A 24,231-nucleotide genomic window follows, 5' to 3' on the forward strand; every position below is an offset into this window, starting at 1 on the left:
AGAGAGAGAGAGAGAGAGAGAGAGAGAGAGAGAGAGAGAGAGAGAGATGGGAGCTGGAGAGATGAGTTAAGAACTCAGCTGCTCTTGCAGAGGGTTAATGGCCAGGTCCTAGCACCCACATTTAGGTGGTGTTCACAGCTGCCTGTGATCTACAGAGATGATGCCCTCTTTGGACCTCTTCAGACAATTGCACTCACAAGTGCAAGCACATTCACATACACATAAATTAAAAAAAAACCTTTAAAAAATCATAACTAGGGCTGGAGAGATAGCTCAGTGGTTAAGAGCACTGACTGCTCTTCCAGAGGTCCTGAGTTCAGTTTCCAGCAACACATGGTGGCTCACAGCCATCTGTAATGTGATTTGATGCCTTCTTCTGGTGTGTCTGAAGACAACTACAATGTACTCATGCATAAAATAAATAAATAAATCTTAAAAAAAAAAGAAAGCTAGGTTAGCCGGGAGATGGTGGCACATGCCTTTAGTTCTAGCACTCGGGAGGCAGAGGCAGGTGGATCTCTGAGTTTGAGTTCAGCCTGGTCTACAGAGTGAGTTCTAGGATAGCTGGGGCTACACAGAGAAATTCTGCCCTGAAAAACAATATAATTAATATAATATAATATAATATAATATAATATAATATAATATAATATAATATAATATAATATGAATAAAAATAAAAGGCAAAGTTTGGCCTGCCTTCTGTAGTCCTGTAGTTGATCTTCCATCGATTGCTGGTGGACATGGTGCTGCTCCTGTATGATGCGCTTGGGTCTTCTGGTCTATATGCTTCCTGGGCTGTGTGCTGTGTGCTGGATCTGCTGCTCATTCTAGCTCCTCCTCCACGCCCACAGTGCCACTGTCCCCAGACTTTTCACCGTGACTTCCTCCCTCTTAGCTGCTGCGTGTTTGGTTGATGTTTCCTCAGGAAGGGGAAGAGGTGTATGTATATGTGCTCACATGTGCATGTATGTCCAGGGGCTTGTTGAAGCCAGAAGTGGGGGACAGATCCCTGGGAAGTGGAGATACAGGCAGTTAATGAATGGCTGATGTGGGTGCTGGAAACTGAGCTCCAGGCCTATGCGAGTACATGCTCCTAACCATGCCGGCTCCTCCTGAGCCATCTCTTCAGCTTAACCCACAATCTTTTTCCCAGTGCCTTTTGTATGCTTTTGCTCAGTTGCAGAACTCCAGATGTGGGGTCTAGTTGTCTACTGTTAGAAACACATCACTCCAAAACTTGATGGTGTAGTGCAACAGCCTGTGGTTCTGGGTGCTGGAAGGTTCCACTGCAGTCTCCTGTGGGGTTGCTTAACCAGATTCAGTGTCTTAGGTGAGAATTCATCACCAGGGCTGGTAGTACAGAGATCCACTTGCCTTTGAAGGGCTGGGGTTAAAGGTGTGTGCCACCACTGCCTAGAACACATGCTGTTATCTTAATGACCAGAGGTCCCCTGGTAAAATCTAATGTTTATGGCAGTTTCTTTGCTTGCAGCAATCCTCTTTCCCCTTAATGATCTCCAGGTCAACATAAAGCATCCTATAAAAAGCTAAACTCCCTTTTGTGGGGGCTACTCTCCCTCTTCTCAGAGACAGCCTTGCAGTTTGTACCTTATTAAAGTTTCATTCTTTGGTCTTCTTGCAGTTCTGGTGGTCTCTCTTTCCTGTAAACCTCAGACCAATAGTTTTTTTTAGAAGTTGCTTCTGTCATGGTGTCTCTTCATAGCAATAGAAAAGTAACTTAAGACTTTGTAGTTGTGTATGGGCAAGTGAGTGCAGTGTCTTTAGAGGACAAAAGAGGGCACCAGATCCCCAGAACTGCATTGTGAGCTGCCCTCTGGGAACCAAACTCAAGGTCCTCTGTAAGTGCAGCAAGCTCTCTTAACCTCTGAGCCATCTCTCCAGCCCATCCCTTTCTTTTTTCTTTTCTTTTTTTCTTTTTTTTGTTTTTTGTTTTGTTTTTTTTTTGTTTTTTGTTTTTTGTTTTTCCAGACAGGGTTTCTCTGTATAGTCCTGGCTGTCCTGGAATTCACTCTGTAGACCAGGCTAGCCTCGAACTCAGAAATCTGCCTGCCTCTGCCTCCCAAGTGCTGGGATTAAAGATGTGCGCCACCACCACCCGGCCCCATCCCTTTCATTTTTAATAAGTGCTGTTAGTTTATGGGCTTCCGGATCACATGGATGAGCTAAACTTGAACCACGTACTCAGCTGGTGGGAAGAGTTCATTCCCCTATCCAGAGGCTCTACCGAGTCAAAGCAGTCTACTTTGTAAAACTCTGTAAACCACCTCTCCTCACCCCCCATCTCTGTCTCATTGACCCAAGCTTCAAGGCCTGGTGAAAGCCAATTTGAAACTCAGCCCTGGCCAAGGCTGGTTCGTTGGTCCCTCCTCCCCAGTTAACCCCTCCTTACCCTCAGTTCAATTCCTAGGCATCTTCTCCTTGTCTGGGAGCTCAGCTGTGAATATATAAAAGGTGGTCAAGCATACCTGCTTGGTGAGTGTGGTATTTTTAGGTAGATTATTTGGCCTGGGGTACCTCAGTGGCGGGGGCGTATGGGGCGGGGCGTATTCTAAATCGCAACTCTACACTCCTGGCTTCTCTGAGGCAGGGGGTGAGAAGCTGATAAAAAACAAAACAAAAACAAAAACAAACAAACAAACAAAACACCTAGCTACACTATCCTGCCTTTGGATACAGGTACATCCTGCTTCTCTTCCCAGGTAGGCCAGGTCTCCACCTCTCCCTGTGTTCTCGCTCCTGGCTCTACCCTTGCCCCGTGGGAATTGCCCTTGCTTCCTGTCTGTTCCAGTCTCTTGATGGCTCACCTCCTTAACACTGGATGGGCAACTCCACAAAGGGATCGATCAAGGCTCCACAGAGGAACCCTGCTCTCAGGGTCCGCTGCAGTTCTAACTATCCCAAGCCAGGAGAACGCAGGGTGGATGCGAGCGCCAGGGCGCGAGAGAGCGACGTGTTGACTCAGCCGTGGACAAACAAGGCGGCCAATTATTAACTTGCCGCACGGCGGCCACAAGGAAATCCGAGCCGGCGCCGTCTATCGACTTGGGGCGGACCCAGGCTCCAGTTCCTGAGCAGCATAGCCCGCGCACACCCACGCTGACCAGGCCATGGAGGCAGGTGAGGGGCGCAGGGTACAGGGAACACAGCAGAGACTGACGGTTACAGACAAGAGCTAGGCAATACTGGGGCCGGGGGTGGGGGGCACTCGCACCCAGAGCCCGGGAGCACCAAGAGGCTCCGGGGGATAGCTCAGGATCTCCCTCTGTTTCTTGCATCGCTGCGGGACATCTAGGAAGGACAGGCTCCAGGTAGACAACAGGTGTCCTGGCAGCAGCAGGTGGCTCTGCTTTTCCCTCCCGGAATCTCCTTGCTGTGTCCAGTGTTTGTTGGCTTTGTTAACCATCCCCACTGCCTTCACCCGCGGGACCAGGCTGAGGTTCCTCAGGGCAAGCAGAGGTTGGGAAAGACGTCGCAGCCTAGATCAGAGATTGCAGGCTGGGTGGGTTGGCGCAGATGCTCCATTAAAGTCACACATCCGACAGCGGACCCCGGGGGTGGGTGTGGGTAATGGGGCAAAACCATGTCTGTAGAGACTCCCAGTCTTAAGGATCCAGGACCTGTGCAGAGTAGCGATCGGATGCCCTGGGTGCCCCTCACATTCCCCGTACCCGCTGCAGAGGATCCTGGGGTGACTAGTAGAGCTCCCTTCTGCCTCACCCCCTTCTAGAACACCCCAAGCCCCTGTCCTTCCCTGTCTCACCTGGACTATCGCCTCAGGCTCGGGTGTCAAGAACTCGAGAACCCGAGGCCACAGAGCCCGGCGTAGCCAGAGGATTTATTTACTCCCCGGCCCCTATCTCGGTGCCATCAGGCCCGGTATTTGCGCAGGCAGGATGCAGGGACACTGCGGTTTTTGCTATGGTAACTGGAGCAGGGACCTGGCATTTCCATAACAGCATTCTGGAAGGATAGGCTCCTTCCCTAGTGGTTCTAAGTCATCGAAGTGCTATCTGGACCCTGGTTCTCTGGTCTAAGTAAGGGGGCCCCTTAATCCCTGAGCCCAGGGCCTGGCCACCTGCTTGCCACTTTTGTAACACAGCGAGCGTTATCTATACAGTGTGGTCTGTCTATATGTAAAGGCAGTGGTGGTGGATGGATTTCCCCACAAGAGAGGAGAGGCACTTCAATATGCCGGTGATGTGTGTGTGTGCTCACACGTGTGCACATGTGCATGAGCGTGTACAGGTGTTCTCGTGCAATCACTGGAATGTTGTTGTGCACAGTGGAGGTCAGATGACAACTTGCAGGGGTCTTTTCTCTCCTTCTACCGTGTGGGTCCTGGGGATTGAACTCAGGTCCTAAGACCCAGCAGCAAGCTCTTTTACTGTGCTGAGCCATCCAGCTGGCCTTTCTTCTTGCTTTCTCAAGCTGCAGCCTGGGCTGGTCTTGAACTTGCAGTAATCCTTCTGCCTCAGTTTCCAGAGTGCTGGGCTTTCAGGGCTTGTTGGACTTTTCTCTTGAAGAGCGCTCACACAGTCCTAAGTTTTCACACTGCAGATTATTCAGGGCTGTGCCCTGGGGGCCAGGCTGTTAATGTTGTTTCTCAGCCCTGTTGTAATTCCCTGGCTGGGGTGATGTCCACCTTACTCAGCCTGGTTGGCTCTGGCTCCAGGCTGATTCACCTCTGTATTGCTTCCCCATGGTTAGCTCCTTTCTCTGCCTCCTGTGTTAGTGTGCGTCTGTCCCCTGCACCTGCTACTCAGGGCTGCATCCAGTACTTGGGGGGATTAAGTCTAGAGCCTCAAAGCATCCCCAATTGTTCAGGACTTGGGTTCCTCCAGGACCAGAGACAGTCGAGGGCAAAGGGATCAGATGATGGCCCAGCTCACGTGTAGTGCTCATGGAGTCCAGAATCTCCCCTCTGTTCTTCCTGCAAGCCCTTCCCTTTATCCTAAGCTCAGCAGTCCAGACCGGACCCATGCTTAGCAGCTTTACCCCAGTTCTGCCCCACATCCCTCCTGTGGCCAGGGCTGGGGCTCAGGTGAGCAATCTATCTCCAGTTCTCACTTTCAGTGACTCAGGTGACTTTTGTATAATCAGCTGGAGAGGCAAGTTCTTTTAAAAGGGTAGCCAGGGCTGGAGTGATGGATCAGGGGATAAGTGTACTTGCTGCTCTTGCAAAGGACCTGGGTTCAATTCTCAACATGTACATGGCGGCTCACAACCGTCTGTAACTCCAGCTCCACAGGAGCTATCGCCCTCTTCTGGCCACCATAGGCACTGCATGCATATGATGTGCAGGATTCATGCACATAAAATACATTTTTAAAAAAGTGTGGGTAAAGCACACAGCATAAACTTTTCCACTGTGAACTTTTTTTTTGTCCTTTATTTTCTTTCCGAGAGGGGAGGCCATAGATCAGCTTCAGGAATTATCTTCTGGAGCTGCCTACTGTGTTTTTTGAGTCTCGTAATGGCTGTTAGATCATTAGGTTAAGGTGGCTGGCCAGTGAACCCTGGGGACCCGCCTGTCTCCACCACTGGGATGCCAAACTTCTGCTACGATTTTTTTGTAGGTTCTGGGGATTGAACTCATGTTTTCATGATTGCGCAGCAGGCACAGCACCAACAAATTCGTCTCGCCGGCTCTGACTCCCAGCTCTGCTTTTCTCCTCAGGTCCCGACGCCAAGGGGGGCGACAGCCCCGCAGGCCGGGAGGACCCCCCAGGCGCCGAGGACCAGCGCAGCACCGCGCAGCCATCGCTCCCGCAGCTCCCGCGCCGCCCGCAGTTGCTGGAAGAAGACACGGGGCCGGAGGAGGACCAGGCCGAGGCCGCAGAAGGCAGCGAGCCGGCCCGGGGGGACCCAGAACCAGCGTCTGCGTCCAGTGAGGCGGGGTCCGGGCCCAAGGCCACTGGCGGTACTGTGCCGCCCATCGGCTTCGTGGGCGAGCCTCCACCCTACGCGCCGCCAGACCCTAAGGCAGTGGCGCTGCTCTATCCGCCCTTCCCTCAGGTGCCCGTGCTGTTCCAGCCCGCGCCGGGGCCCGCCGCCCTCTATCCGCCACCCCCTGGCCCACTCTTCCCACCCGCCGGCGGAGCCTCCTTCCCTTTCCCCACGGTGAGCAAAACGCCCATGGCATGCCCGCACGAGAAGACAAGGAACAGAGTTCCCAAGGACCAATAGGAGCTGTCTAGGAAGGATACTGGGCACAGCACAGGCTGCGGGGTGGCCAAGTCAGCTGTTCTGGAAGGATGGGATTTGTTTGGTGGTAGGAGGAGTAAGAAAGGTGACATCAGTGGCAAAGGCCCCAATGGGGTGGACGTGAGGCGGTAGCCTGATTGAAAAAAAAAAATAATTTAGAAAAAAATTTAGCCGGGCAGTGGTGGTGCACGCCTTTAATCCCAGCACTTGGGAGGCAGAGGCAGGCGGATTTCTGAGTTCGAGGCCAGCCTGGTCTACAGAGTGAGTTCCAGGATAGCCAGGGCTACACAGAGAAACCCTGTCTCGAAAAATCCAAAAAAGAAAAAAGAAAAAAAGAAGAAAAAAGAAAAAAGGAAAAAATTAAATACAAGGTCTCATGTAGCTGGCCTGGAACTCACTATGTAGTCAAGAACGTCTGATCCTGTTTCCGACAACGCTGAAGTGCTAGGACTAGGTGGGCCAACTAGAGGCCTTTAACCCTAGCAGAGGCCTCCCAGAGGCTGGCAAATCTCTGAAGTTTCAGTCCAACCAAGTCTACTGATAGAGACTTGTAGAGAGACCCTGCTGATAAAGTGGAAGCAGGGGGCCATGGGTGGAGACTCCAGGCCTTCATGCTCCCTGCCAGATATCTGGTAGCCAGCTCTGGGCTAGATTGTGTGCAGGGCAGAGACGAGGGTGAGTGTGCGGAGGGAGAGTGGGTCAGCGTGACTTCCCCTGGTTCTTCATGTTAAGTGGTTCTACCCCACAGTATGGCAGCCCTGTGGCTGGCGGGCCTGCTCCCGTGCAAGTGGAGCACAGGCCTCTGCCCAAGGACTTCATGATGGAGTCAGTGCTGGTGACCTTGTTCTGTTGCCTGCTCACGGGGCTGATTGCCATTGTCTACTCCCACGAGGTAGGTGACCCAGAGGGACACAACCATAAGAAACAACCTCTGAGTCTGTGAGGACTTGTAGGGGTCCCACCCAGCAGCCAGCAGCCAGGTAGAAGCCAGCGATGAGCCTTGCTGGAGCCTGGCCTTTCTTGTCTGTTTTCCTTCTCTTTCTCTCCTGTGACCTCACTACTCAGGATCTGTTATGGCAATTTCTAAAACAAAAACAAAAAGTGTAAGTGATGGATGAGGCCCAAGGTGTTGCCCATCCCTGTGGCGGGGTGTTTCAGCACCCTTTAGTCTACATATCCTTCTGGCTGCCTCCACTGCCCCTCTATCTTGTGATCATCTGACTGCCCATGACTATCTTGCTATCATGCATGTATTCGTCTCTCAATCCATCTCTCCACCCTCCTTCCCACTAAGACACATCACTCCATCAGTTCAGCTACACACTTTTCACCCACCCATCATTTAATTCATCTGCCCTCTCCCTGTTCATTCACTCATTTGCATAACTGTCCATCTCCATCCACCCTCTACCTCACTAGCTCCCCTCCTCCCGTCTTCTCCCAGATGCCCTCCTGGAATCCATACACCTGGCACTGGGTTAGGCCCATTGGACTCATTGATGAAGGTACCATGACATTCTGACTGACAGAAGGCAAGCCTGTGTGTGTGTGTGTGTGTGTGTGTGTGTGTGCTTACAAGTAACACCCTGACCTTGCTAGGAAGTAGCAGGAGGTTTCAGGCCCAGGTCATCACTAGTCAGAACTTAGAGACACAGCAGCTCAGAGGTAGGACGGTGGATTTTGGCTTTACCATCAGCTGCGTGGCCCAGGTAGGTCATTAAGTTGGCCCAGCTTTCATCCTGAGCACAGTGGCGTGCAATGAGATTTGAGTGCTGCTGCAGGTGGCGTGAGAGGAGCTTGAGAGGATTCTTCATGCAGGAGGGACCTCTGCCATTACCCCTGCACCTCTAGAAGCTGTGGGCCTGGTTCCCAACATTCTCAGAATGTCAGCTTCTGGCCTGTGGCCTGGGCCTAACCTTTTAGGTGTGCTGGTGGGGTTTGGGGTGGGTGAGGGGGATCACTGTTGGCACATCCCACCCTGGCCCATCTCATTTCAGACTCGAGCAGCTCTGAGCCGGGGTGACCTGGCCCAGGCAGAGGAAGCCTCACGGAAGGCCCGCTCACTTGTGCTCTTCAGCCTGCTCTTCGGAGTCTTCGTGTCTACCAGCTGGGTCATCTATGTGGTGGTGGCCCTCTATCTTCCCTAAGGCCCTGGATTTGCAGGCAAGGCTGTGCCCTTTCTGTGAACCCTGGTCCCCACTGTAGTAACCAACTATTGCTCACACAGGGCTAAGGGGAGGTGGGCTCAGAAGCCCTATCCAGGAGGCCTTGGTAGGACATAGGCTCACACAGCCTGGAAGTCTTCCTGGGATGTCTGCCTTCACCTTTACTCCTGGAGAACACAGAAGACTACTTCTGTGCACTTACTGTCTTCAGAACCCGTGGAAGGACATAGCTACCTCCAGCCCAGCTCCGGATCTGGCTGCAGTCAGTATGCACTCTCCCTGGGAGTTCCCACCTGGCCTCACATCCTTGACCTTGCTGGGAGAGGCCACGACTACTGTGTCCGTCAGCAAAAAATGGCAGAATTTCCTGTCACTACTTCAGGACACAGCTTTCTGCCTTCCATCTGTGTGCAGCTGAGTTTCAGGTCTGTTGCCTACTCTTCTCCAAGTGAGCGGTCTGGTGTTCACACTTGAGCTCCACGTACACAGGACGCCTCATTTCCCAAGATCCACTTTTTTACAAATGTCTCTTCTCTTTACCACTCTGTTGGCCACCAGGTTTTTGGCTTCTGTCTCTCCCTACCCTAGCTTCCTGCTCATTCTGTCTTTTTTTGCAGTCATGGTGACTGCAAATAGGTGAGCTGAGGGGTTGTGGATGTGCCGGCTGACCACAACGGCTGTGCTCTATTCCCAGCATTACAGACGTGTCTGTGTGTGTGTGTGGTGGAGCACACCTGTACTCCTAAACCTTTAGCACAAGGAACAGAAGTTCAAGGTCACCCTTGGCTACACTGAAGCTGAAGGCAAGTCAGGGCTATATGAGACTGTCTAAAAAATAAATAAACAAAGAGGATAGCTGAGTCTCCAGTTAGGGAAAATTGTTCTGTGGAGTGCTCTCAGGCCAGGCCACCCCAGACAGTATGAGACACCTACAGAACAGATCATGCTGTTTTCATATGCCCTGGGGTCAAGTCCAGTTGGCTGTCGGACAGATGGTTGTCACAAGAGTCCTATCTGTGAGAAGGGCACTAGGTAGGACTGTAAAGCAGACAGCTCCCATGCAGGCTGGCCTTCCCTTCAGGCCCTGCTACCCGCAGCCATAGCCCCTGGGTCCCTAGAGGCACCCCTAGAGCCTTGTTTAGGGGCAGAGATGGAATAAGGACATCAGCAGAACCCAGGACTGTTCTGGAACTTGACCTTTGGGGCCTAGCAGATGCCTCAAAAGTACCTCATAGTGCCTGTCAGCCAACCACACCGCTCTCACACGCCTTTTAAATACATTTCTGTGAGCTGGGCAGTGATTGCACACACCTTTAATTCCAGCACTCTGGAGGCAGAGGCAATCAGATCTCTGTGAGTTTGAGGCCAGTCTGGTCTAAAGAGCTAGTTCCAGGACAGCCAGTGCTACACAGAGAAACCTTGTCACACACCAATAAGTCACCCCTTTGAAGATGTGTGAGTCACCTGGGGAATTGTGTTGAACTGCTGTGGGTCTGGTGGTGGCCGCTTGAAGCTCTGCGTGATTATTGGTGATTAATGAGCTTCTTGCCCCCTCTGGGCTCTGGGCTTCAGGACACCTTGGCTGGAGATTACTAATACTGTCAAGAAGATCTCACCATGAAAGCTGCAGTGTCTGCCACTTGATGCTTTTGTGAAGTTGCAGTTGATATGAAAAACAAGAAGTAGGGTCTGGGGTGTGAGAGGCAGAGAAGGCAATGCTGTTCACAATGAACAGTCAACAGCTCAAGTCAGGGACGGCTCTGCAATGTGTGTGAATAGTCACCAGATAAAGGGGGGATTGCTCATCAGGTAAAGGCATTTGCCACCAAGTCTGATAAACCTCTAGAACCTGCATGGTGGAAGGAGAATGCCAGCTCCTCAAAGTTGTCCCCTGAGTGCCACAGGAACGTCGAAGCATGTGCATGCCTGCCCATACACACACACACACACACACACACACACACAAAATTAATAAAATGTGTTAAAGGAAGGGATGATTTTGCAGCTAGAATGCCATGAAAAACAAAAACAAATGAATAAACACAAAAATCAGAAAGCAACTTAGTAAAGTGACTGGATACAAAACACATGTATGAAAATTAACTGTAACTACTTATAAGTTGAAAATAAAACTTCTGCTCCCAGAGCTGAGCAGGCTTGAATGGCTCGGTGTGATGTGCTCTCAGCATTGCTGCTGGCTGCTGTGAGGGGAGCTCAGGCAATCTTAGATACATGTTAGGAAAAGCTGAATTAATGTTTTTAATTGAGCTTCTGTTTTGCATCTGTGCCCGGGAGCAGACCCTGTGCTATACAGCCCTCCACACCCCAATCATACCCAGAGACAGCTTGACCCCCAGGAGAGAACATATCCAGTCTCAACAGGAAATGCAGGGACAAAGATGGAACAGAGATGAAGGAAAGACCATCCAGAGACTGCCCCACTTAGGGATCTATCCCATCTGGAGACACCAAACCTAGACACTATTGCTGATCCCAGGAAGTGCTTGCTGACAGGAGCCTGATATAACTGTCCTCTGAGAGGCTCTGCCAAAGCCTGACCAATACAGATGTGGATGCTTGCAGACAACCACTGGACTGAGCACAGGGACCCCGATGGAAGAGTTAGAGGAAGGACTGAAGGAGCTGAAGGGGATTGCAACCTCATAGGAAAAATAACAATATCAACTAACCCCTCCCCTCAGCTCCCAGGGATTAAACACCAAAGAATACACATAGAGGAGCCCATCCATGGCTCTGGCTGCACATGTAGCAGAAGACTGCCTTATCTGGCATCAACGGGAGAAAGGCCCCTGGTCCTGCAGAGGCTTGATGTCCATAGGGGGATACTAGGGCAGTGAGGCAGGAGTGGGTGGGGGGGGGAGCACCCTCATAGAGACAGGAGGAGGAGGGGGGATGGGATGGGGGTTTGCAGAAGGGAAGCTGGAAAGGGGGACAACATTTGAAATGTAAATAAATAAAATAACCAATAAAAAAAATACTGGTCCTAATAGTGACAGAAGCCAGGAAGTGATGACGCTCACCTAAAATCCCAGCACTTGGGAAGCAGAAGCAGGCGGATCTCTATTTCTGAGTTCAAGGCAACCCTGGTCTACTACAGAGCGAGTTCCAGGACAGCCAAGGCTACACAGAGAAACCCTGTCTCGAAAAACCGAAAAAAAAAAAAAAAGTGTGGGCAAAAGTAAATCCTAAATAAACCAAAAGTAGAGAATTGAAGTTGACATATGATGTTAGCATCTGGCCTCCACATGCACACACACATACACACCCCTGCACCTACACAGACACGTGCATGCACACACACACACACACACTGCTGCAATTTCAACAGTAATTGCTTTACACCAACGATTAGCTGAGGTCAGATGACTACTCTGGGAGTCTCCGTGTGTAGCTGAGGCTCCCAGTGCACCAGTATATCTGGCAACTGACATCTTTACAATACTAGCTCATAAAATGAGACATTTTATAGTTTTTTTGTTTGTTTGCATGTGCTGGGGATTGAACCTAGGACCCCACACGTTAGGCAAGTACTTTACCACTGAGCTACATGCTCAGCCCTTACATCTGGGCTTTTTAAAGCCTCTGAGGGCTTGCTGGTTTCCTGTGTGGAATCTAGCAAATCCATCAGCATCCCCTCTCTCTTCGGTGCTATTAGAGCTAAAGTCCTTTCTGTTGTCTCCCTTTAAAACTCATGTAGTTTGACATATCGGCTGAAGTTCATGGTCACATGATGCTGTAATCCATACATTTTGCTGTCTTCCTTTTCAGTGTTTATTGTGTGTGTCCTGCTTTGCTGCACTGGCTAAAACTGCACGCACTGCAACACTGCAGAAGTGTGGATGCTGAACTGCCTTTTGATCTCAGAAGGAAGGTTTTCAAGTTTTCAGTTTTGTAAAAAGGACTTAAAAAAAACCTAATCAAGTGCTGCTGTCCAAGTTTTTTAAGTACTACCAAAAACAATACAGACATCAAATTTTGGAAGTGGTTTTCATGTATCAACTGAGAAGTTGTAAGATGAGTTCTATTGCTATGGTAACTATACTGACTTCAATCCTTTTTTTTTTTTTTTTGAGACAAGGTCTCACTATGTCCCCAGCACCCTAGGTTGGTCACAGAGATCTACCTGTTTCTGCCTCCCAAGTGCTGGCATTAAAGGTGTGAGCCACCAAGTCTGACTCAGACTTCATATTTTAAGATTTTGTGTAGGAGTGCTTTGACTTCATGCATGTGCACTACTTGTATGCCTAGTGCTGAGAGGTCAGAAGAGGGCACTGGATCCCCTGGAACTGGAGTTAAAAATCGTAGGTGCTGGGAATTGAACCCAGGTCTTCTGCAAGAGCAGCCAGTGCTCTGAACTGCTGAGCCGTTTCTCCAGCCCTCTGACTTCATGTCTCTAGAGTCAGGTGCTGGCTGTGAGCTGTCTTCCTGGGTGTGGTACTTCATTCCCAGGGTCTGAGGACATTCCATGGCTCTGAAAACCACTTGGTCTTCTTCAGCACTTGTATTCATAAAAGACACAGGAGTGAACGACCCTCAGAAGCATGGTGAAGGCAGAAGTTTTAAAGTCTGGTGCTTTAATCCTATCCTGGATGCCTGTCTCACAGCAGGGTGTGCATGTGTGCATGGTGCTCGCACACTCATTTCTATTTTTTCCTGTGTGAATCTGTACGTGGCCATAAGAGAACACTTGCAGGAGTCAGGAGCAATGGGTTCCCAATCCTACCAGAGCCCTCAGGCTCCACCCTGCCCCTCCCCTTCACCTAGATCACACACAGCAGGGACTGGCCCAGCGCAGCCTGATACAGAAGGTCTAGACACAGACATGGCATCAGATGGGCTTTTGTCTGTTTATTTTTCTTTCATATAAAAGTTGCGCACTTGTTCTGTCTGTAGGAAGATGCACTGTCAGACAGGTTAGTGGGGGGGGGGGGTTTATATTACAGTGCCACACTGGGAGGCATGGAGCAGGCATCTCGGCTTAAGGATCAGCCAGATGTGGTGTTTGCTTGCCCTAGCCTTGGTCAGACCATACCCACAGGTAATGGCTGGCCTCTGCTGGGAACCAAACTGTCCATACTGCTTAGTATGTCTACAAAGACCAATCTTACCAGCTCTCCCAGGCCCCACCCCTAAGAAACAGACATGTGGAAGCTGGGCTGCGTGAACACTGGGCTCAGCTGCAGCCAGAGGCAGGTGATTGGGGAAACCTGCTGGCTAATAAGTTAAACCCATACATTGCACCTCAACAAACCCACACGGAAACTCCAGAGCTGGCCTGGCCCTTGGCCTAGTCTGCCTAAGGCTCTCAGGATCATAGGAGGGCCTGGCTTTTCTGGGTCTGGAAGGTGAGCTCTCGTTTCTGCCCAGCTCAGGCTTGGGAACCAGTAGACACAGACCACAGACCTGCTCTGCTGGCTGCAGCACCAGTAGGCTAGGACTCAGGTCGGCCTGTGCTACAGAGGGAGGCTGCAGGGGCCTGTAAAGCATAGGGAGGAAGGACCCCGTGTGCAGTGTTCCCCAATTGTACACAGTAGCACTTGGAGCTGGTGAAGGACAGGGACTGGGAGCAAAGACTGAAATGAAAGGACCTGTAAGAGAGGAACAAACCAAAGACCCACACGGTTGCTCACAAGCCTGACTCCACCCACGCTCCTTAAAGAATCCAGTACCGGCTGCTGCCAGTGGGCACTGGCCAAAGGGTTGTTTACAGATGTCCCCTCTCTATTTACAGCACAAGTAAACAGAAGAGGGGCCCGTAGTTCTTATTTGATAAAAGCTGCTAAAAAAAAAAAAAACAACCCAGGAGGGCTCAGAGTGACAGCAGCTGCCACTGTCCTTTCTTCTGTTCTGACGGCAGCTGAGGAAGCAGAGAACCTGGTATCCAGAACCTGGTATCCGTTTGACCAGAAGGAAAGGCTGCTTGTCCATGCAAAACTGAACTGGAGGTATGGTGCAGGGCCAGCAGCACCTCTGGATTCTGACCTGCACCCTGCTGATTAGCCCACAGTGGTGGCCACGGAACTATGGCCAGGGAGATTCTAGCCCTGAGCCCTGAACAGATTGTCAACCTCAGCAGTAGGGGTGTGGCTCTGCCACCTGCCTGGAATCAGGAAGCCTCTGGAAGCCCTCACATCCTAGGCCTCCTTAGCCTTCTTGGGAACAATAGACATTCCCAGGGAGCAAAAAGGACTAGGAACCTGCTGGTGGCCAGGGGTAGGGCAAAGGAGGAGGGAAGCCTGTAGGTCTGAAGGGACAGGAGATGGCATTTAAGGCACACGGCAAGCATGGAGGGCTGCTTGCCTCTCCCTAGGTCACTAAATATCTTCACTCTCTGAGCCATTCGCAAGCACAGCCTTGGCCCCAGCTCAGCATGAACTCTCCCTTTTGCCTCCTTTCCTGATCCCCAGAGGACTGGTGATGTGGGCTGGGGCTGGGGCTGGACCAGTGCTGTGAGAAGTGTCAGCTCTGTGGCTCTTGCCTGTCACCCTCACACCTTCTGGGCCAGGTCGACATGCCTCAGCCTCCATGTCTGAAAAGCAGAAAATGGACAGCCAAAGACGCCTGCACTGGCCCTTTTCCACCTTCTTCTGTCTCTGGGCCATGTCTTCCCTGGCTATCTCCAGGTACCCTGGAGGGCAGTCTACCCAAGGGTCCTGGGACCTCTCCTTATCTGTCACTTAAGAAGGCCAGGGAGCCTTGGAAGCCCGCCTTCGCCTGGTCTACTGCTCAGGATTCTTCTGCTCCCCAGTTGGAGGGAACAGTAGGGAGCAGGAGGGAGCATTGACAGAAGACAGAAAACAAAACCAGACCGGGGGCCACCAGTACACATGCCAGTCCTGAGGCCTGCCAGCCAGCTCACTGTGAACCCTGGGGCTTTAGCCATAGGGAAGGAGGCAGGAAACCGGCCAGCAGACTCGGGCGCTGCCACACAGCCAGGCTGTGGACAGGCTCTGAGGCTGGGACGGTCCAGGTCCTCTCCTGGCTGCTTGGGCATTCTCACAGGCAGCCTGCTCCTAGGTCTTCTCTTCGCGGTCTGTTTTCCGCCTTGTTATGTTCCTAGGCTTGATCTTCAGAGAGAGTTCCCACAGGGCTTCCTCGGCCAGGTGGTCGCTGAAGTCATTGAAGAAGTTTATGATGTCGTCGTTTCTCCTGATTTCATAGTGCCTGGTGGGAGAGGGGCAGTCAGTGAGTCTAGGGCTAGCTGAATAATAGCCAGGCCAGAAACTCTCACAGGGTGGTCCTCACAGTCATCTGCCTGGTAGGGTCACTGCTACCCAAGCCAACATGGGCAACAGCACTCAGTACCAGAACACAGGGTGAGCAGCCCCCTCTGAGCTCGGGCCTCCAGCAGCTCCTCATGGGAAGCCTGGCTTCCCAGGGGCTCCCTGAGAAGATCCATCCGGGACATGGTACATGCAGACCATCCTGAGTGGGGTGATGTTGAAGCCTGCCCCTTCTGCCCTAGAGCTAGGGAGGCTGGACTGACAGCCTCCTTCTTATGGTACTTCCTGGGGAGTACCTGCTTCCTGACTTGTAATTGGAGGACAAGCTGCCTGCCACCATGGGACCAGACCAGGAGTTGAGTCCTTTATGTGGATTTCCCCATGTTGTTCTGGTAAAACCCTAGGGAGCAGGGACTAAATCCCATTGCACAGATGCAGGCTCCTGAATCTCTGGACTAAACTCTATTCCACAGATGCAGGCTCTCGACTGTCTGGGCTGTGTCCCTCCCTGTAGTGGAGCCAGGCTGGAACAAGATAGCACTTACGCCTGCTGGAAGCACCGCATGCTGTCCAGGATGTTGAATTGTTGCCACCGCTTGGAGAAGTTTACTTTCCCGTCAATATAATCTGGGTTTCCTAGGTGAACGAAGGTCAGGTCTTGCAGGATCAGACCTCTGAGGGGACAAAGGCAGAAGGCAGTTTGCTGTACTGGGGACAGAGTCAGAAGGTAGCAATGTGTTGGCTTTGCCACCAGGACCTGATGACAACTCTGGCCCATGACAAGCAGCTGCTGAAACTCAGAGCAAGCCAGGGCACAGTTTAGGTGTTCTTCCAACCCACATGAAACTTTACTCTCTACTCTGGGTCAGAATCCACTGTGGATCCCTTAAGAATGAGCTCAGTACTGACAAGTCTGGAGGACTTGTAAATCCTGGCTATGGAGCACTGTGAGGCTGACCTGGCTGCAGGGTCAGACAGGGTTGTGGTTGTTGATGTCAAACTGTTAACTGAGCAATCAAACAGACTAAATTCAGGAGTGGGCTCAGCGGCTGAGTGTGCTCACTACCTTTGCAGAAGACTTGGGTTGGGTTCCCACCACCCACATGGCCGCTCATAACTATTGCTAACTCCAGTTCCAGGAAATCCCATTCTCTCTTCTGACATCTGTGAGCTACTGTACACACATGGGGCACACACACACACACACACACACAATCTTAAAATATATACTAAAAGATGAAAACAACAAAGCCCAGTAAAACTGACAGAGGGACCCGAGGTGTCTGCATTGTCAGGCATGGTGACTGAATAGCTGTGGGAGGGAGAGCACTCACAGGTACGGGATACATGGGGGCTCCACCTCTGAGAGGGCAGCCCGGTAGGCTCGGAAGGAAGACGAGCTGTCAATCAGTGTGCAGTACTCAGCCAGGCCCTGCAGGATAGGGGTGGATTAGTGATACATCCTGAGGCCCACAACATGCCAGACTCGGGCCCTGTGTGCAATGCTCTGTGGGTGGTATGAGCACATGTCCTCAGAGAGGCCCTTCTCAGGAGCTCGCTTGTCCTTTCATCTATCCCTCAGTGTGCTGTGACCCACCCAGCAGGCCCAGTGCAGTGCTGGGCCCAGAGCAGCCACTTTGGATTAACGGGCTAAAGAATGGACTCTACAGGTAAAGCTGAGGCCCAGGCACAGGACAGGCGACAACCCCACAACCAACCATGAAACCCTTGGATGCTGACAGCAGAGACCAGGCACCAGAATCTGAAGTGGGAGAAGCAGCCGTCTTGGTCCCACAGAGGTGGGTGGCCAGACGGGGATCCCTGTCTAGTCTTACTCAGGTCCATTCCAGCCTGCCCAGACTTCCCACCACCCACCTCTGAGGTCTGCCGCTGCCACTCCAGTCTGCGGATAGGGGCCGAGTCTAGTGCTGAGAGGATGGCCAGGTAGGAGTTAAAATTGTTGAGCTTGCGCAGGTGCTGTAAGGAGAGGTGGTGGTGAGGGAAGGGAGGGGCGGCACAGGGCTGGCCTCTAGCCTCCCCAGGGAGTGGGAGAGCTCCCGGCGTCGAGCCAGCTACCTTCATGATCTTGATGAACTTCAGAAGCAGCCTCTCCCGGTCCTGCGCCTTCTCCTGCAGCATGATGATGGACCGGACCCTGCGGGAAAGGCACACACGCAACAGCTGAGCTGGCCGTCCTCCATAGGCTCAGTGGCCCTGGTCAATGATACATGTGACTCCTGTGCCAGTTGTCACAAGTTCTTACCCACCAGGAGCCCAAAGCCTAAGCACAGCCCTGGTCCCTGACCTCAGGGTGCACACTATATTCCAGGGGTCCAGAACAGGTCTCCTTCTGCGGAGGAGGCTTGAGGACTGAAGCATCTTCAGCAGAGTAAGGCATCATGGGGCCTGGCTGCTGGCTCAGAAACCAGCTGACAGAGGAGTAGGAAACCACTATGCCATTTAATGGGGGATGGAAACTCAGAACCTTAGCAGTAACTGAGGCTGAAACTCAAGGCAACCCTCACGTTCTTTTGTTGACCTCAGGGTGGCCTCAGTCCCCTGTGGTTTACAAAAGCCAGTGCAGTGGGGGAGGTGCTATACTCTAATCACCTCTCCTATCCCATAAAGAGCATCTGAGTCAGGGACATGTCAAGACCATGGGTCCAAAAGGTAAGTAGCTCCTGTCTGCCCTAGAAGCCAGAACACTCAGATTGAAGTGGTAGTTACTGCTGAGGGGCAAGTGCTTCCCAGGGCAAACCACAGAGAAGCACTGAGACCTTTCCCTAGGGCCATGGCACGCATGTGGGGCAGGGTCAGTGCAGTTGGTGGTGGAGGCACCTTGTCTAATCTTGAAATGGAAAAGTGACCAGGTGATAGACACACGGCTGGCCTCTATTCTGCTTTAAGAATTCAGACACAAGCTAGGTGGCACACACCTTTAATCCCAGCACTTGTGGGGCAAAGGCAGGCAGATCTCTGAGTTCAAAGATAGGGCTACGTAGAGAGACAGACATCTCCCCACCCTCAAACAAACAGAATTCAGGGACAAATCAAAGCCTTAATGATTCACCCCTTTGCTAAGCAGTTGGTCTCTGTCAAGCAATGAGGGAGCTAATGTCTTACAGGGACTGTGAGAGAGGCAATGAGCAACAACAATGAAAGGTACCTCCCCTTTGCAGTCAGTCAACCAGGGCAGACATTACTAATCAGTCCTGGCACTGTTCCCTGCACTACAGAGCTATGGTGCCACCTCGACTAGCTCTGCCTTCTCTCTGCTGCCCACAAATTCTGGAAAGATCCAAGGACTGACCACTCAACTTCTCTGCCAATGAAGCCTTGACTGTCCCATCCATACCACCCGAGCAAGTGCCGTGGCTCCATCTCACCAGTAGGACATGTTGTTGAAGTGCTCTGTGAACTGGGTCAGATTGGGGCTCTTCTCTTCATTCTGCTCTTTGGCCCAAAGCAAAACTTCAGGAATCTGTGTGGAAACAGAACAGACAGCACTATAGTCTCTGGTGCTCCTGGGTCTGGGTGTGGGGCTCTCCATAGGGACAGCCAGCAGCAGCTTCCAGGCGGAGAGCTAGCTGCCTCCCTGGCAGGGCCCCTTAGTCATACCTCTATCTTATAGAAAAGCTCAGCATCCAGCAGTGTCAGCTGCTCGGCTATCTCGTGGCTGTGGAAATCATGCAAGGTTCCTGGCCTGGAACACAGCATGAGAGGCATGGTTGGGACAGGGCTGCAGGCTGTAGCTCCAATGGGACCTTCTGGGCCACAGGGCTGAGTCAGGGGAACTGCCTCCTTCCTCTCCTGACTCTGCTCCTTACACCTACCACCTGACACACACCCACCAGCTGGGCAAAGGCAGGAGCGAGAGACTTCCCAGGCTTATAGGAAGCCAGGATGGTACAGGAAGTAACTTCAGTGTTGGGGAAGTCCAGAGCTGACCAAAGCCCAGCGCACAGTCATGTGTCTTCGCAGCTCCACTTGTTTTTCTGGCAACACGGGATTCCTTGTTCCACATAGATCGTGGAGAGAGGCCCAGCCATGAGTACTAAGACACCTAATCACAGGACTGTGGGGAAAGGCTGGATTAGCTCTGACCTCCAGTGTGCGGCTGGCTGAGATACTGGTTCCTCACCTGGCTGCAACACCCCTGGCTGCCAGAGGCTGGTCGGAATGGGCACACCTGAGCAGCTTCTTCTGGTCCACTTTGTCCAGAATGTTCTTCCGGAGTACTCTGGCCAGGCTGAGCTCTCCGCTGCACACTAGGCGGAAGACTAGCTCCATCAGCAGCTTCAGGATCTCCTCAGTCAGCTCCACCAGGCTGAGGGCCAAGGGCACTTGGTAAAAGGCAGGCCAGGGCCCCAGTTGAGGACACCACTCACAGCCTCCACAGTGCTGGGGGTGGCCTTTCTGCAACAGGTCCCCGCCCGCCAACTCACTCAACACACTCTGCCTTGGGGAAGTTCCTGGCCTAACACACAGTGATGAGATGTCAGGCAGGTATCTGTAGAAGACTGTCATCTCCACTGATGGAGATGACAGTTCTTCCATTCCTTATCTTAACATTATTCAGCCACCCTTCAAGAGCAAGATGCTACTGGGAGGCAAGGATTCAGAGGTGGCACACCCAGAACAGGCTCAGTTACGTATGGGATGGCAGGGGTCCTGGAGATGCAGCCTCTTCCACGCATCCAGCCTCCACTTGGCCCCACTATGCTGCTATGAGTGTGTCGTACTGTGAACTAGCCCTAAGATAACACAGGAGGACGAGTCCCACCCAGACAGGGCAAGGAGGAGACTCACCTTACAAGGAACTCCAGACCTAACGCCCACCCCACCTTGGTCTATAGGGTCTGTTACTCTCAGAGCTGGGATGAAGCAATGGAACCAGTGGGCAGCAGTCTGTGCTGGGGCACATACCAGCCCACCCCCACAGTGGATGGAATGTAATGGTTGTCTAATCCAGGTGAGGAAGCCTGCATCCCTCTGGTTGCTAGCGGCCTGCTCCAATGCACACAGGCTTGAACACTTGCAGTCACTCCTGGGACCCTGGGGCAAGGTACTCACCAGAGCTCATCCACCACTCGCACCAGCACAAAGAATGTGTTCTTGCTCACTCGCTTCTTGAATGTGTCAGCAAAGGGAGAGAACTTCTCGTATGTGAAGTGTGGGTTAAGGTTCACAGGCAGGATCTACATGGAATGCTAATTTTACCCCACCCCGAATCAGCCACACATGATTCTGGGAACCTGTAGGTGGAGGCTGTGCTCATGGAAGTAAAGGCCTGTCCTGTGTGCAGCGGGAATGTGCAAAGCCACAATCCAGTCTGGGCTACTGGCTTCAGAGGCTGCTCTTGAATGCTGCCTTCTGGTCTGCAGGACTGACTCTGGCACCAGCCATGCTGTCTGTGTGTTAAACCTGACTGCTGTCATACGGAGGGTTATGGTCTGAGGACTCAGGTGGAGGGAGCAGGTCCCTGTGGGCCCAGAGAGTGAACAGGCCCAAAAGGCCTCCCTCTACATTCTATAGGCTTCCATCTGGAGATCATTTCTCCAGCCATATGGCCACAATGGTATGGGTGTTCCTGGGAACTTGTGCCTTGGAAAGCCAGGCTAGTCCATCCTCCTTGGGGCAGCAGACCCTCAGGTGTTCCCCTAGCCCATGGCAGCCCTCACAGCTGACTTCTGACTGCTGAAGCTGGGGTCTACTTCAGAGATTACAGCTTCCTGCTGCTGTCCTGTTCCCACCAACTCCCCACATCCTTTCTCATGCCCCAGTGATCCCTGACCTGGGATTTGACACTCAAGGAGAGCCACACCAAATGGATGGTCTGCCTGGGCCCCAGCAAAGCCTGCCCCAGGCCTTGAGGAAATCCCTCCATGACCTTGTTGGCTGAGGCAAATGGATTAGGGCTGAGAAACTGACCTGGCAGCAGAGGATGGAGGTGGGAACACACAGGTTAGTTGCCCAGTCTCCATTTCAAGGGTGCCATTATATAAGAAAAATAACAGTCCCACAGCTAAGTGGGATCCACATGTCAATGCAGGTCAGGTTTGACAAGTTCCTGGTGGATGTAATTGACAATCTTTTAGTTAGGCCAGGCTCTAACAGGTGCTCAGAGTCCACAACTGTGCTGACAGACCATGGTTAGTCAGGGACAGACTGAGCTGAGGAGGTGTGGAGGAGTCCCTTAGAGGGTTTAGGGCACACAGGAATGTGGAGAGCTGCCCAGTGATAGCAGCTGTCCAGCAGATGGCAGTCACAGGCTATGTGGCTGGGAGGTGGCCTAGTAGCTTGTTTCCAGGTAGGTCAAGGACAGAGAAAGAGGAACAGGCAGCAAAAGTGGGTTCTTCCAAGATCATAGGGTTTTGTCCACTAACGCAGGGAGTGACAATCCCCAAGGGTGAATCCTGGGGTGAAAGCCTAGCTGTGGTGGGGGAGCTGTCTGCTTATCTGACCAGGGCAGGCAGTAGGGGCCAAGACCAGGCTGGCCTCGAACTCAGAAATCTGCCTGCCTCTGGCTCCCAAGTGCTGGGATTAAAGGCGTGTGCCACCACTGCCCGGCCTCCCACCCCTTTTCCTTCCTCTTCCTCCTCCTCCTCCTCCTCTTTCTCCTCTTCTTCCTCCTCTTGGTTTCGAAAGACAAGGTTTTTCTGTATAGCCCTGGCCATCCTGGAACTCACTCTGTAGATAAGGCTGGCCTTGAACAAGAGAGATCCTCCTGCCTCTGTCTCCCAAGTACTGGGATCAAATGTGTGCCATAGTGCCTGGCTGAATTCTCTTAAGACTGTTCCACTCTTAAATCCACTGGTCCCCACCAGCTGGACACTCAGGGCTCAATGTTAGAACCTGCAGGCAGCCCCTGGCAGGGCCATCCACCTCCTTCCCTCAGCCTTTCTTAGTCTTTCCTTTCCAGAATTCCTCAATGGTCCCACCCATCCTCGACAGTGCAACAGAACTCTGCTCCAGGCCCTCCAAGTCATTTCACATTTTCCTCAGCCATTTTGTGAGTTAGCACCAGGACATGGCTGGTAGAGGTGGGAACTGGGGCCCCACTACAAAGGTAAAAGTGCTATCATGGGTCTTAAGGGGGCCTGCCTCCATGAACAGGCTGGGTGCAGCTAACCCGGGAAGGGCTGAGAGTCTGAGCGCTGGTAGTACTATGCAAGTCAGTTGCCTCAGTGAAAGCTTCAGAAATGGTATAAAGGAAATACAAACGGTCACACAGGCGGGGAAGGATATCGGTACTGCAGCTTCTTGATGAGCTCCTCAGGGCTGATGAAGGTCCTGTAGGTGGTCAGGAAGGCTTCACAGTACAGCACCAGGTCTGCAGAGTGCAAAGACATCATGCTGGTGGGTTCAGGGTATGGGTTGTGGCTCACAGCACAGGTACCATGCTGAGTCCTCTCTGTGGGCCAGGCCAGGGAGAGCCAGGTAGGATCCTAGGCTTTTAATCTTGCAGACATTGGGTACTACTGATGGGGAATCTAGCTATGGGAGGGCCTGAGGCCACTGTAGGAAACAAACTTCATTTATTCAGTGACTCCTGTGCTGGTAAGAAGCTGAGGCCCGGGCACACTGGCTCCAGACTATGCCACCCCCAGATTAGCACAGATGCTGCCCTAAGGCCCAGTGGCTCAATGGCTCCACACTGCTGTGGGCACAGATAGTAGTCCAAACTTGCCAGCAGGCTCTTGGAGTTAAACTAGAGGCAGTATGTTTAGCTAACAGGGTCCAGTCATTAAACAGTTTGGGGAAATTCCATTCTAAGCCCCAAGGGGAGTCTGAAGTGGCAATGTGCTGCAAGGCTCAGTGGTGGCTTGCTGCCCACAAAGGGCAAGGGCAGCAGTGACACCTAAAATCCCAGTAGCTAGAGGCTGCACCCCCGCCTTCTTTCCAGCTAATGACCCCGCCTCTCTAAAGCCTCTCCCAGAGCCCTGTTTACTGTTGTGAGTTATCCCTCATGCTTTAGGTAGTAAGCATAGGATGTCATGGGAAACAGTGGGCTAACTCAGGAATGGCTATGCTGCACCACACTGGACCCGGAAAGCTCACTCTCTGGCTAGGTGCAGAACAGCATCCCTGTGACCTTTTCTCATACCTCCCCAGCAAGACTCTGTGTGGCATGTCAAGTGGTCACACTGTGCTCTTGTGTTTGGGGTGCTTGGGGGGCCTGGTCCCTGTGCTGTGCTCAGCCTCAGAGCTGCACTCTAACCAACTCACTGTTACGCTGGGACTTTCTAGAAAGGGCAGAGATAGGGCATCTGCTTCTGGAAGAAGGGGTAAGCACTGCGAGGACCCAGTGGCCCCTTGCAGAGGTGTGTTCCAGTGTGCTGGTAAGCACTAGAGCCATACTCCATAGGCGGGAAGGTAAAGAGACCCATGTGTGAGACAAAGAGTAGGCCAGACTTGCCAGGTAGCAGTGGCACACACTTTTAATCCCAGCACTTGGGAGGCAGAGGCAGAAAGATCTGAGTTTGAGGCCAGCCTGGTCTACAGAGTGAGTTCCAGGACAGACAGGGCTACAGAGAAAGCCTGTGTGTGTGTGTGTGTGTGTGTGTGTGTGTGTGTGTGTGTGTGTGTGTGTG

General features: G+C 52.2%; 2 protein-coding genes across 6 annotated transcripts in view; one reads left to right on the top strand and one right to left on the bottom strand.

Annotated features, from left to right (window-relative positions):
- Positions 1-3,131: 3,131 nt before the first annotated feature.
- On the top strand, positions 3,132-8,501 carry Prrt1b (proline rich transmembrane protein 1B). The gene is made up of 4 exons (XM_028757131.1): positions 3,132-3,141; positions 5,702-6,144; positions 6,977-7,120; positions 8,226-8,501. The coding sequence occupies exons 1-4, from the start codon at positions 3,132-3,134 to the stop codon at positions 8,373-8,375; spliced, it is 747 nt and encodes a 248-aa protein (XP_028612964.1). The 3' UTR covers positions 8,376-8,501.
- A 4,736-nt stretch (positions 8,502-13,237) lies between these two features.
- Positions 13,238-24,231, bottom strand: part of Rapgef1 (Rap guanine nucleotide exchange factor 1) — a 94,742-nt gene continuing 83,748 nt past the window's right edge. For all 5 annotated transcript variants that reach the window (XM_028756916.1, XM_028756918.1, XM_028756917.1 and 2 more), the window contains 10 exons: positions 22,886-22,970; positions 20,711-20,803; positions 19,779-19,964; positions 19,256-19,340; positions 19,024-19,118; positions 17,714-17,792; positions 17,513-17,614; positions 16,972-17,069; positions 16,183-16,311; positions 13,238-15,578 (listed from right to left, as the gene is read on the bottom strand). In XM_028756916.1, coding sequence (XP_028612749.1) covers positions 15,428-15,578; positions 16,183-16,311; positions 16,972-17,069; positions 17,513-17,614; positions 17,714-17,792; positions 19,024-19,118; positions 19,256-19,340; positions 19,779-19,964; positions 20,711-20,803; positions 22,886-22,970 — 1,103 coding nt within the window. In that variant the 3' untranslated portion in view covers positions 13,238-15,427. The remainder of the gene's footprint in view (positions 15,579-16,182; positions 16,312-16,971; positions 17,070-17,512; positions 17,615-17,713; positions 17,793-19,023; positions 19,119-19,255; positions 19,341-19,778; positions 19,965-20,710; positions 20,804-22,885; positions 22,971-24,231) is intronic.

This window comes from Grammomys surdaster, unplaced genomic scaffold (genome assembly GCF_004785775.1).
Source record: "Grammomys surdaster isolate TR1022 unplaced genomic scaffold, NIH_TR_1.0 126133, whole genome shotgun sequence".
Classification (NCBI taxonomy): domain Eukaryota; kingdom Metazoa; phylum Chordata; class Mammalia; order Rodentia; family Muridae; genus Grammomys; species Grammomys surdaster.

Excerpts from the sequence above, each read along its gene's own strand:
- Prrt1b (XM_028757131.1), top strand. Across the intron at positions 6,145-6,976 it reads CCTCCTTCCCTTTCCCCACG|TATGGCAGCCCTGTGGCTGG; the intron begins GTGAGCAAAACG and ends TCTACCCCACAG. Across the intron at positions 7,121-8,225 it reads CCATTGTCTACTCCCACGAG|ACTCGAGCAGCTCTGAGCCG; the intron begins GTAGGTGACCCA and ends ATCTCATTTCAG.